This window comes from Thermobia domestica, chromosome 10, assembly GCF_964235325.1.
Source record: "Thermobia domestica chromosome 10, izTheDome1.hap1.1, whole genome shotgun sequence".
NCBI lineage: Eukaryota > Metazoa > Arthropoda > Insecta > Zygentoma > Lepismatidae > Thermobia > Thermobia domestica.
Window position 1 is genome coordinate 231903417 of NC_137463.1, and position 14308 is coordinate 231917724.

Sequence of the window (14308 nt, forward strand, 5' to 3'; positions counted from 1 at the left end):
TTCCCACTAACGAATAAATTTATACTAACTTCACTATCGTCTCATATCAAAATTCTAACCTTAATTGATATGTTATATGCTCCCTTTCATATTTAAATTTCTTGACCCGGTTTCAAGATAGTCGTCACAACACTTACGACCATAGAAAGTAAATAAGATTTATGTACATAGAGTGAATTCTTAATTCGAACTTCGAGTTTATAAACAAATAGAAGAATACGTTGGCAGTTATGCTATAGGGTTAGTCTTACATTTTCAAGTGCTTTAATATATAAAAGTGCAAAGAAATTATAATATTGCAAAATTTTACATGACTATCATCTTGGACAGGATTCCGAAGAAAGAAAGTAATTTTTAGACTTGCTAGAGAACAACGTTTTCATACGAAGGGTATTTGTGTATGATATTCACACTTATATGTTATCGCAATTAATTAATTAGTCACACAGGAAAGCAAAGGCTTTTATGCCTCAAAAGTAAAAGCTTCTATGTAATACTAATAATACTTTTATCATGATTAAATCAATATTACAGATATGTCAATTCAATAGGTATTCATATTTCGCTTTAATAATGTTAGAACATTTTGATAAATTAAAATGTGTGATTATCTCTATTTATCATTAATTAACATTAATAATTATATACTATATAATACGACTCGTTCCTCCAATACATAAATTTGGCTGCTTCAGTAACACACACACACACACACACACATATATATATATATATATATATATATATATATGCAAATACTGTAAATCTCTTTTGTGTAATTGTGTAAATTTCAATAAAGAAAATATACATTTTTAGTGTTTTATTTCTAATACCAAATTGGATTCTTCAGTATATCTCGTTTAAGTAAACTTCGGTCAATTTGTAAAATCGACTCTGATTGGTTATCGTCTTTTCTCTCTAATCTTCGTTTAACAAAATAACAAATGAAGAAAGTATACCGCGTGCCGGTCTTTGCGACTTTCGAGATTGTGTGCATAGAGTTGTGAGTAGTCTTAATTTTAGTGATCATAACTGTGATGGAAAAAATAATGAAACCACGAGCAAAAGATTTCTCCGAAATCGAGAAATGTATTGTAATTTCATTCGTGGAAGAATACAAAGACATTATTGAATGTAAACGAAATGATGGGGTTGGAAGGTTCTAGTTCCATAAAAACGCAACATAATTAGCAAGTAATTTAAAGCCGAAACACAATTGTTTCTTTTTGTTGGGAAACTTAGCACGACCCGCTCGGGAGAGTAATACTCCCGGAAGTACGTTTTTCCGCGCGCTACCCTAGCCAGCTGTTTTCGGTTGGTCACAAAATTTATATCATGGGAGTCAAGATGGAACAAAACGAGAGCTGCGGGACTTCTAACTCGCTTCTCTTCCTTCTCCTCCTACTACTACTATTCCTACTACTCCTCCTCCTACTACTACTTATCTGCACAAAAGTAAGTAAATCACTTTTACGAGTATTATTTTCATCTCATTGTAATAAAAAAAAGTGTTATGAAAATTTAAAATAAAATTAAAAAAAAAAAAACTTTCCTTGGGTCGGGTTTGAACCCATGCCAAAAGAAGTTTCCATTACCAGCCCGTAGCGCTAGCAACCTCAGCCACGAGGACCGACATCACCATGCGTTTGATTTCTGCTATATATATGCAACGTGGCAAGAAACGGATAACGCCAAGCAATCAGAACTGTGTATTTAGTTTTTCCTTCCGGGACTATTACTCACCCGAGCTAGTCCTAAACTTAACTGCTCTTCAATATTCTTCAACAACATTAAAACTGAAGTTTTATTCAACCGAAATCTTTTTCTAAAACCTTCCTCGCTGAACATTTCAAATGGATCACAACGATCTTTCATTACTAAAGATTACTTTCATTATTCAAGACATTGTGTGCACCACAATAACAAATTCCACTAATACTACAGACTGACTTGGATCAACGAAGTTTAAACCCCCAAATTCGGCCGTTGAAGCTAAAACCAAGTTTATCCACCATTTGACCGAGACTAAACCTTGAACGTTGTTGGTGCAACAGACATTTTCACCGAGCTTGGTTATGATCCTCGTTTAACAGTTGAACTTCGTTGGTGCACATGGCCATGTGTTTTACTTGCCAGAGATCATCAAAATAAGAGTCAAAACAACGATTGCATATAGTTGGACTTAAACCAAAGGCTTCACTAGCTGAAAGTTCTTGTATGTTGACTGAGTTTATGTTAAATTTTAGCTTTCAAAAAGCCACTGCTGTTAATAGGATTTACCACGTTAGGGTAATCCGCATTTTACTGATGCGTATTTTGGCTATTACCCTCTACATTCAAATTTAGGTACAAATATGTATCGGTACCTTGAACGTACAAATTAATTATTGTGTTACGTTTCAAAATCAACTGTTTACGGCTATCGAAGTTTAAGCCAATTGGGAAAGTTTAATTCTTTTTCTATTATAATTTTTGCAGCAAGGTAAGTTTGTTTGTACTATTTTTGTTCATTATTTACATCACAAGATGCAATCATAATCCATGTCAAGTCATTTAATGGTGGTTGCATGATCATTTTTAATCTTCCTAATTTTTCCAATATTGAAACTTACATATCTCGAGAGTTCAAAGACATTTTTTTATATAATGAACAAAAAATAACCTATATACTAGGTTAAATTTTACCGGCAAACTTTTTTTTTTTTTTTTTTTTTTTTTTTTACATTTGGTGCTTGTAATATATCAGAAACTATTTGACTTTGAGACTTGATGATCTCTGATGATGAAACCGAAGTACTCTACACAAAAAGCACCATACAGTTCTAATATTAACACTCCTGCTTTACATGGTTCTAGAGAGCTAATGTATTAATTTTTAAGCCTGATATCTTTTCCTTTATTTATTTTTTTAATGGAAAATCAAATATGAAACTTTTTTCCAATATTACGATTATTGACTCCTAATATCTCGGATGAAGAAAGTAACAAAAATTCAGAAAGTTTACAGTTTGAAGAGTCACAGGGATAGAACAAGTACGAATAATTACAACACTAATATTCAACTGATAACCAAGACAGAAAACTATACATTTGTCGCCCAGGGACGAAATTCAGAGTTTCCATTGGGTTAACCCTTTGTATACTATCGCAAAGCAGCTGAAGATGACGAACTCAACTGTAGATGTGTTTGCATTATTACTTATCACAAAGAACATAGCACTACATCAGTCTACGCGTTTCAAAACATAGTTAGTTGATGATATTATAACTGCAGCGCCTTCAGTGAAGAGCAAAGTGATGGACCATTAGCTGAATATAAAAACAGCAAGTGTTCGTAATGACGAAAGTGACATTGAACTTGAAGCAGTTTTTTTCTCTTTTAATTGGGTGCGTCATTTCATGGAAGAAATTCTTGTAACGGCGCTGGAGGACCAATTAAACGAGAAGTTGCAAGGTTAAGCGCCGATACACTGACCAAATTTTATCACCTCAAGAAATATACGAATTTTCTGCAAAAATATAATCAGTATTCATAATTATTTTGTAAGTACAAATGAGATCAGGAAAAAAAAAATAAAACCAAATTGAAAGAAAGATTTCAAAAGGCAAGGAAAATTGACAACAGCCAGACAAAGTGATTTCTACTGACAAAACTACGATTTGATGTTTTAGAGCATCAAAGTTTCTAGACTGTCAAGACTTGGTGACAACTGAAATATCTGTGGAAAAAACCTAACTTTTAATGCGAATGACTATAGTTTGTATTTAGGATGACAGGTGGTGGCTGGGTGTTGTTCAGGACATCAGTAAAGAAAGTAATGATATTTTTGTAAAGTTTTTCCATTCTGCAGTCTCAATAGCCTAGTTTAAGTTATCAAGTAAGATGATACAGCGTGGGTACCTTCCAGGCCGGTAGTCAGCAAAAAATGTAGGGGGGAGCGGCTGAAGTTAGGGGGGGGAATCCAACCATATTATAGTTCATTTCCAAGCCTACCGTGAAAGTTTTAGGGGACCAACAAAAATTTAGCGGGGCCTGGATGCGGCCCTGGTGCCTTCAACAACAGTTAAGGAAACTCTACTAGAGCTGACAACAGCAACTTCACATTTTTACAGCATACCCAACGCTTGAGCAATGATATTCCGCACCAAATGTTAAAATCAAATCAAATGTACTGATCCCATCAACTTTTTTTTTTTTTTTTTTTAAACGAAACTTGGGTAAAACTAGTGAACATTGACTTTTCAAATACACATGCCATTAAATGTTCCATTTGATTTACATATTAAAAAAATTCATTCCAGATTATAAAATGTCTATAATTTAAAGTGTACCAAAAAATAAGAGGAGTTCAAAACTATTGTACTTATCTGGTCGTCACTTTTTATTCGTCTTCTTGTTTGTTCTAGTGTCTCCTATTCAAGAAGACATTCTAACTATTTTCATTTTTTCTATTATTATTATTATTCATAGGTGTCAAAATATTGTGTATCTTTATATGTTAATAACAAAAAGTTGCAATTAACTGCATATTATAACGGTAAAATAATATACTGATGATATGTTCAATCATTTGTATAAGAAAATATATCACACTTACAAGGAAATCATACCTTTCAGTTTAACGTCTATCGATTATGCCTTTCAGGCTAAGGAAGACGATGATTAAAACAAGTGAATCGTGATGGAAAAATTGATGGAATGAGAAAGTAGAAGGTAACGGGAGTACCTCGAGAAAACACAGACACGATGTTGGCAACCATAAACTTACTTGTCCACAAGTACAAGGAAGATTACCATAACAGCACAACATCATGAAGAAAGAAAACATGAAAATTAATTGCAAAAATATAATAAGTGTGTTCCGATTCACAATGTGAAACTATGGTAAACTTCCAAACTATGTGAATTCAATACTTAAACTTGAAATAGTAACTACTGCTTCCAAAGGAAATAAGATCAAATGCCAAACCTGTTTCTCGGACTCTGCATCTATACCTAAAGGCTACTATTCGCTATCCTTTATTGTTTTTGTTCTATGGAGATTAATATTGAAACCTAAAATGCTAATTGATGTTTATCACGTTCGGTTATAGAGGAAACATTAGGGGTGAAACTTATTCTTGAATCTATACCAATAATTGTTTGTCGTTTCGTTTGATTCGTTTCATCTATTTCCGTTTCATCCGTTATGCGATCAAGATTGTAACCGGAAATCATAGATTTTCACCACTTCCGATTTGAACAGATAAAGAAAAGTCGAGAAAAAACTCATTCTTGGGGCACTGTAATCTGTGTCAAAGAAACACTTTTTCGATATATCTTGCCTTTTTTGTTTTATGAAATAAATATTGAAACCTAAAGTACTAGTAAATTTCAACCATTTCCGGTTTTGCTAGAGGATTGTGGGCGATGGTGGTATGTTTTCTTCAGATGTTGAATCCACTGAAAAAAAAAGCTTGTTTCTATCTGTTGCCGTTTCCGTTCTATGACGATCAACGTAGCAACCGGAAATGGTTGATTTCTACCACTTCTAGCGTGAATAGAGGGGTAGCGGAGCAGATGAAACTTATTGTTGAGATGCTAAAACGATTGCAAAAACAGCTTATCATATCTATTACTATTTTTCTTCTATGGAAATCAATATCGAAACTGGAATAGTAAATTTCAACCATTTCCGATTTCGGTAGAGTGTTGCGGGTGGTAAGGATATGTTTCCTTTAAATTTTGAATCGATTGCAAAAACCAGCTTATTGCTATCTGTTACTTGTTTGTTCTGTGGTGACTAACGCCGGAACCGGAAATGGTTGATTTCTACCGTTTCTGGTTTGAGTAGAGGGTTAGCAAGACGGACAGAACCTATTCTTGGAATCATAAATCGATTGCAAAATACCGCTTATATCTCGATATCTCGAAATCAGTTTTTGCTCTGATACCTGTCGACAGGATGACAAATATAGTCGTTCTATAAGACTTCCGACATTTATGTATAGTATAGTTTGAAAGTCAAAACGTAACAAAACCTGCAACGTGTGACGGATCGGAGCTCAAGTGTACGAGCGTAGAGACTTGGAGAATTACATGTTTCTAATTTAAGAATAATAATTTTATCAGACCTCTCATTTAAGGAATACAATTATAATTCCTTAATATCCTTAAAATGTAAGTTTATTTTCCAAAATGATTCTCTCTCTTTTTATTTTTTTCCCCCTCTACAACACTTCATTTTCTGCATTTCATGAGTGATCTATCTTGGAACATTGTAACAATGTGTAGAATCCTAGTCACCTAAATAAAATTAAGCAACTTAGTTCTATAATAAAAATTGGCCTAACATTTAACTGTTTTGTCTTTAAGTCCTTAGTTAACAGTTCCTATTACAAAGTTTGAAATTAAAAAAAGGAGTGTTATTTATTTTTCTTTTACAGTCCTTATCTCAATTGATGTATATATTCTCAGGTGCAGATTTAGGCCCCAGTCAATCATATTACTAAATTTTGTTATAAATAATTGTTTTATATTATTGCAATGTTAATCTAATCTAAAAACTGATGAAAACAAAGAATCATGATTAAAGGTGACGGGTAAATCTTGGTCCTAATTTTTATATCTGCACAAGATAATTAAAATTCAGAAGAGGTTTTCTGTTCTGATTCGAATTAATTATCTTTATTATGTCATTACAAACATCAAATGAAAGAAATTATTTTACTCTTGAGCTTTCAAAATCAATGTTAACAAATTTTTAGATTAGGAACTATATTTCTGCAACACATTCTGTAATTGCAGTAGACGAGGACATATCTGTGGAAACAGTGGTTGTAGGGAAAGTAAACTACAAAATAACAAGTAATTATCTCTATTACATTTTATTCTCTCTTACACATGATATACATTCGGAGCATATAATATACATTATAATGTTAATATGTTTCATTCAGTTTAATGGAGATTGTAAACAATAGTTTCGTCATAAACAAACAAACAATAGTACACAAAAAGTAACACGATACATCACACACATTACATGGTAGGAAGGCTAATATCAAAAAATTCCACATAGCTACTCAGTTAAAATATTCATTTAAATCTATTTTTAAATATTTTTAATACTATAAAACAAGTGTTCTTGCAACATTTTCTGACTTCGCGTTTCTATAATTAATATCTTACATTTTATTACATTAGTTTGGAAGTTTTGGTACAATTTTAGTCCTTCGAATCGATTTTGGTTTTATTTAATATCTATTACAATTTTGTTTTTTGATAGCATAAATCTTGACAATTTGGTACATGGACACGTTTTTAGTCTCCAGAAACAGACAGGCGTTGCAGAAACAGATTTTGATCCACACCACTAGACTTGTGATTTTTCGACCATCCAACAACTCTACAGACGCTACGATCAGCCTACCTTCTACGATAGCTAACAGGCTGGGACCTGTTAATTACGATTAGCTATATATTTCTCTCTCTCTCTCTCTCTCTCTCTCTCTCACACACACACACACACACACTCTGGAGCGAATTACAAAAAACTATAACAAATTAGTCAAAAAGAATAATTGATTCTATCTTCAAAACATTTGGTCTCATTTAGATTTACTTGAGAATTATGCGAGATATTGAAGTTTCTAAAACTTCATAAAAGAGACCAAAACTGCATCTGCAGATCACCATGATTTCGATAGAAGCCTCGATAAATAGATATTTTTTGAGCATTAGAATTCTTTGCATTTAAGTTATTTGTTGTCATGCAAAGAGTGTTTTCTTATTCACTATCTTAGGGTTTAATTTCTATTTGTCATTTCTTCTGTATTTTGTGGTCCATTCCAATAGCTTATTTCCTTAATAGTAATCCCCACCTAAGCAATTACTTTTTATTATTCTTTTGCTTGTCCATGATGGGTGTGAATAAATACTATTTTTTCCCTAATCATCATTAAAAAAAGGTAAAAATGATAATCGAAGGATTCTATATTTTATTTACGTGTTATCAAAAAACATGTTCCTTCATGTTATTTTACATTGCCTTTTACGGCTAATCAACCAGATTGGTTGAAACTTAGCGCCTCTTTTCAGCGCCGAGGTTATACAACACATAAATCAACAGTTTAAGGTGGAATCCGAACCATCTAATGCGTTCAAATTTTAAGGCTCACCAGAAATCGAACACTATACTACGTGCATCTAAAGCGCGCACGCTAGCCACTAGACCAGCGGGAAGAGCTATGACTAAGTAAAGTAGATTATATTCTGCTGATTAAAATTTCTTTAGCATATTTTATATCTTTATTTTCATTTTTTATACATTCAGAAAATAACTTTATTATGACTTAAGAAGGCAGTAAAAAAGATTATTGCAATTCGCCATATTGAAATTTTCTTATGTTTTGAGAAAACGTAAATCCTTCCTAATTATTATTTGATTTAAGCAACTCCTAGTAGATTATTATTATTATTATTATTCCTCCTTCTTGTAGATTCTGGGACTAATGAGGTTTCTTTTTTTATTTAATTTTTTTATTTTAGATTTGGGCCTGGACATGTTTTCTCCACGTTTCTCGATCTTCAGCTTCCTCTTTTAAGTCCCAAAATTTTCCTCTATTTTTCAAATCATTGATCAATTGTATTGTTCCTATTCCTCGCTTTTTTTTTTAACATCTTTCCTTCTATGTAAGTATCAATAGTACAATTTCTTCGCAGCATAGGAAAATACAATTGACCTTCCTATGAAGAATGCTGGCTAGAAGCGTCCTCTTCCTTCCTATTCATTATGAAACATCTTCGTTTGTTACTCTCTCTCTCTGTTCATTTTATCTTCTCATTTTCCTCTAACACCATATTTCGAAGCTCTCTAAATATTTCTTCTTAACTTCCGTAATGTCCAAGTCTCTGAACCATACAGTCCAATGCTCCATATATAACATCTGACCGACTTTTTCTTTAGTCCAATATTAAGCATGCAAGTTAAGATTGATCTTTTCTTGTTGAACGCTTCTTTGGCTATGGCAATTCTTGACCTGATCTCTTTGGTACAGTAGGCGTTTCTCGTCAAAATACTTCCCACATACTTGAAATGATCGAAATCTTTAAGTTCTCTCTGTTCTGCTCTGATCATAAGGGAGTATTTCTACGGCATATTCTTATGATTTTCGATCTTTACATGTTGATTTGCATTCCATATAGCTTCCTAGTGTTAACTATTTTGTCAATCATTTCCAGTAGTCCTTCTTCGGTTCTAGTTATAATAACTGTATAATCTGCATACCTAGTCTTGTTAATGAACTGGTCTCCAATCTTGAAATCCCCAATTACCATTATCGCTCCCTTCATTTAACATTCACTGCAAATGTTGAATAATTGGTGCGACATACTACATCTTTGTCTGTCGAGATGTATAATTACTAGGTGCAATCAAATAAATTTTCTCAACTTTGTTACGAAGACATTTTTCCCCAACTGACGGTATCAAGTGGTGTATCTTAAATTATAATATTTTTTCTGCTTAATTACTTATCATTAAAATTCATTGCTGAGTCTAGATTAATGAAATAGACATTCTCTAGTACACAGAACCACTAATGAATAAAATAACCCATAAGTAAATACACAAATGATAACTACATTTAGAAATATACGTACTATTTATTCGCTTCTTCAAGTTGTACATTTTTGTCTATTTTAATTGTAAATTTTTCTCAATGCATCGTTTCCTTTCAATTTCAGTAGTCTGAGAGAACAATTCCTCGCCAAATTTACGCCATTTTCTGACAATTTGTCTGTTAAATTTTAAAATGGTTATCTAATTTATTTGAGTACGTTTTTACAATACTCTTCTTCCAATTTAAATTACGACTATGGTTTATATAAATAAAACTGGCCATTGCGGGTATGGAAATACCTTAGTCGTTATTCTTACCTTAATGCTTGTTATATTCGTGGAATTACAGCATTATGTACACGATTTTGTAGATTTGTTTGGGCTCAATACTCCTTTCCACAGACGTGGATATATTTGATTACAACATGGGATACGAACCACGTACTTCAGCCTAGGATCGAACACAACTCTCTCATAAAAGGCGAGAATGCTGATCACTCGGGCAAGAGGGCGCTCTCATCCTTCTTGATAAACTTGCCAAAATGCTTGAATTACGGAAACCCAAATATTTTTATTTCTTATTCTTACTTCTTCAAGAATATTAACAGTGTCTTATATATCAGTACCATCTACAGTTAGGGAACAGTTAAATTTCAAACAATTCTGATAGACATGACTATAATACGAAGACTGAAGTTAATTTAGCTGTAGAGCTCTTTCGTGGCTAAGCGGTTAGCGTGCGCGCCTTCGGCTCGGGAGATTCGGATTCAAATCCCGGCCGGAGCCCATGTGGCTCCGATTCAACGTTAATAAATTGAAATCATCTAACTTCTCAAAGGCTACCATAGGTAAGGAAAATAAGATATATAATCATCTTCCAGCTAAGGCGAATGAGATAGTTGAAAATAAGGCATATAAGAAAGCTGCCAAAAATATGTTAAAATGTTTATTTTATATTATAAATGAATTCATACTGACAGAGATGAGAAAAACTTGCATGAAACAACTTTGTTATATGTAACTGTATGTATATTCCATTGATTTTTCTTATTTTATTATAAATGTAAGTACACATAACAATTGTGTTGTAATTTGTATTGAATGCAAATGTCTTCAAGCTTATATACTGACACATTCCATACCATGTATTATTATGTGAAAAAGACGTCGAAGGAACGCAATAAACGAATTGAATATGTACTTTAGTACAACGATCAAGCATCATTTCAAAGAGATGTTGTGGCAAGCACCATTAGCAGTTCTACCCTCTTGAGATTCAATTTTATGATATATTCTGTATAAAAATTTAGTAGTAATGAAATTCTATTTGTATACTTACCTTTGCAAGAGGAAAAAATATCGTAGAAAATACCCCAATGAAATAAACAAATGAAAAAAAAAATAAAATTAGTGTTTCAAATCATGGATTTTTCTCAATACAAAACAAAGTAGCTCAAGTGGTAGAGCGTCGGCTTCGAATTCGGGAGGTCGTGGGTTCGATACCCGCTGCCGACCATCCTGAATGGAGTTTTCCCACAGTTTCCCTCAGTTGTACCAGACAAATGCCAGGATGGTACCTACTAAACAGGCTCTCGCCGATGGCTTCCTAAATCTCTTCCATTGTTGTTGCTGTTGTTGTGATATCCAGTAAAAAAAAAAAAAAAAAAAAAGGCATCAGCCGTATCTGGTGATTGTTAAAGGAATAAAGTTACCTTTATAACATGACCTAACTCCTAAAATTTCGAGCTATATTTTTCACTTCTTAGGATGCTTGTCGTGTTTTTTCTGATGATATATCATAGGGGTTTTTGCTGAAAATCCCTTATTGCAAATACTGCATACGTACGGCCTTTCACCACTATGAAGTCTTTTATGAACAACCAATGAGCTTCTTTGAGTGAAAGTTTTAAAACAAATATCACACTTAAACGGTTTTTCGCCTGTATGGGTTCGGTGATGTATAACAAGCGCTTGCGATTTTCGAAAGCATTTACCACAAAACTCGCACGAATAAGGTCTTTCGCCTGTATGACAACGCAAATGTTCATCTAAAGACGTGCGTGTAGTTAGCGCTTTACCGCACATTTCACACACATATTTTTCTCCATTGTGCACTTTTGCGTGTTTCATTAAGAGACGACGCCCTTTGAACTCTTTATGACAAATTTCACACTTATGAATCTCTATCGGCCTGTGCAAACGTACATGATACTGATAACGTTGCATTTCATAAAAACCTTCACCACATGTATTACAAACATAGGGTGTCACTCCCATATGCATGTAAATGTGGTCCCTTAGATCACGTTTTTCAAAGAAACCTTGTCCACAAATATCACAATCAAATGAAGTAGTGTTCGTATGTCTTTTGTAATGATGATCTAGTTGTCCTTGACTGGTATATTTCTTATTACAAATATTGCATTCAAACTTCAATCCTATTCTATGAATTTTCTTGTGTGCATCGAGTGTCCAAAATGTCTTGAACTTATTCCCACATTCAGAACATGAAAAGGAATTTCCATTTGCGTGAGACTTCAAATGATGCTGCAGATAAACATACTGATAATATGATTTCGTACATTCGGTGCACTTATATCGCTTGCCGATGTGGATTCTCAATCTATGGTAACTCAATCGAGAACTTGAAGGAAATGTTGCAGAACAATATTCACATACATAAACGTCATTATCTGGATCATAACCATTAATATGTCTTATTATAATTGGTCCTTTTTCTGTTGAATTAGCATTATTTATTGTTGATGGAATATTGGAAGTTTCCAACAAAACTTTATGATTGTCATTAAGTGAGATGTCTTTAGTTATTGTTTCTTTCTCTGATGTACTTGCATTATCTATCGATATGGAATTACTTTGATCATTGGTGCCACTGGTAATTTTCAAACTAATTTTACGATTATCCTGAACTGAGGATTCTTTCTTTATTGAATTTGTTTCTTTCTCTGTTGAATTAGGATTATATGTTGCTGAAGTAGAATTACTTTGTATATTGATTGTACTGGACGTTTTCTCATGAATTTTATGACTGTTCTGAACTGGAGTTTCTTTCGGCAGAAGTATTGGTCTCGAAAGCGGCTGATATTGGTTGACTTGTTGGATTAATCTCGGATTAGTACTCTGAGGTGCAAGTGAAACTGTATAGAGTGTAGGCATAACTTGAGGTGCCAAAACAATTGTATTTGTCCCAACACTTGTATGAAAAACTTGCATTGGAATGTTTACGAATGGCATACGGATATTACTGTCTACTACACGGTTTCCTTCCTGCAATTTCGCATTCTTCAGTGGAACTTCAGGTCTTATGTAGGACGGTGTAATGGCTGTGAATGTCTTAGCTGATAAATCCACACTTTGCCTTGAGGCTGCCCTAGAAAAAAAGAAATTAAATGACAATAAGGATGAACCGCTGTTCCTACAGAATACATGATAATTTCCTAATAATAAACGACAAACGTCTGAGTTTGTATCACACTATTCCTAATGAAGTCATTCTAACAGATATTGCTATCTGCGCTCTCGAGTGTTAAACTGTGCAGGCAACTTGCAAATTTAAAATTATTTTACTATGTAATTGTAAGTAGTGTTGTAAAAAAAAAAGTTTTTTCTGTGAAGTTTTTTTTTTTCAATAAACAATATCGTCCTTTTTCATGTTTTTTCAAATATCTGTTTCTTTTTTTCTGGCAACTATTATTTTTGGTTTATGTTGCAGGTTATTGAAATAATCAACAGTGTCGAAGCCCTAGTAACTTACAAATCGTTTGTTTCTTTGCACTTATACGAGCAAAATTGTGCGATTATCTATTTCGGACCCAGGTCATTTTTGGCGTTTTCCTACAGTTTCAGTTAGTAATTTATTGTTCAAAAACTGTTTACCCGATTGATATGGTTAAGGCCTTGTTTTTTAGAAAAGGTATGTGGGTATTTTTTGGTGTAAGTTACATTGCAGTGTTGCCACCGGGTGGGAAATTATTGAGGGGAAATGTAGGGGTCAAAATTTACAAAAAATTCCCTAACAGAATTTCAAGATTCTTTCTCTCTAGTACCACTGTTGCCATACGAGTCCAAGTAACCCCCAAAAATTCTTTGGTGTGTTGACAAGGTACAGTAAAAACCTAAAGTCGCTGGCTGTCATACAAAGCGAGAAAGAAAAAATTCTCTGTCATCATATACATGAAATTTTGACACTTCTTACGCCTCAGAAGCAAAAATCAACAGATATGCCGGGCTACAGCTTCTCTAATTATCCAATTGAAACTTTTTATGGTGCGTTCTGTAGGCCAAAGAGGAGGCTTTCAGGTAGTGGTACGTTTGTACCAATGTAGCCAGCAAGGGGGAAAGGAAAATTTTCCAAATATTTCACTTAAAATCGGGAATTAATTGTTTTCGCTGGAAACACTGGCACCAGACAGACGCAAACTATCTGAAAATAAAGCTTGGTACCCCCAGAATATATCCTACAACTATCATAGCGATATCTAACAAAGTAAGCATGAAATTTAAAAAATAACTTATCTCATTCTACCTCAGAAATTTACCATTTTCTTACCATTTACAGAACATGGTTTATTATAAACCTCAACTGTTCTTCCCCTAATTATTCTACTGAAACTTTTTATGGTGCGCTGTCTAGGCTAAGGACGAGGCTTTCAGACGAGGAGTCATACAGTGGTACTTTTGTTCGA

The 14308-nt window shown here is 33.5% G+C and overlaps 1 protein-coding gene across 1 annotated transcript in view; it reads right to left on the reverse strand.

Annotated features, from left to right (window-relative positions):
- Positions 1 to 6837: 6837 nt before the first annotated feature.
- Positions 6838 to 14308, reverse strand: part of LOC145663063 (uncharacterized) — a 287238-nt gene continuing 279767 nt past the window's right edge. The window contains exon 4 of the mRNA XM_081729228.1: positions 6838 to 12993. Within this exon, the coding sequence (XP_081585354.1) occupies positions 11358 to 12993 (1636 nt within the window). The 3' untranslated portion in view covers positions 6838 to 11357. The remainder of the gene's footprint in view (positions 12994 to 14308) is intronic.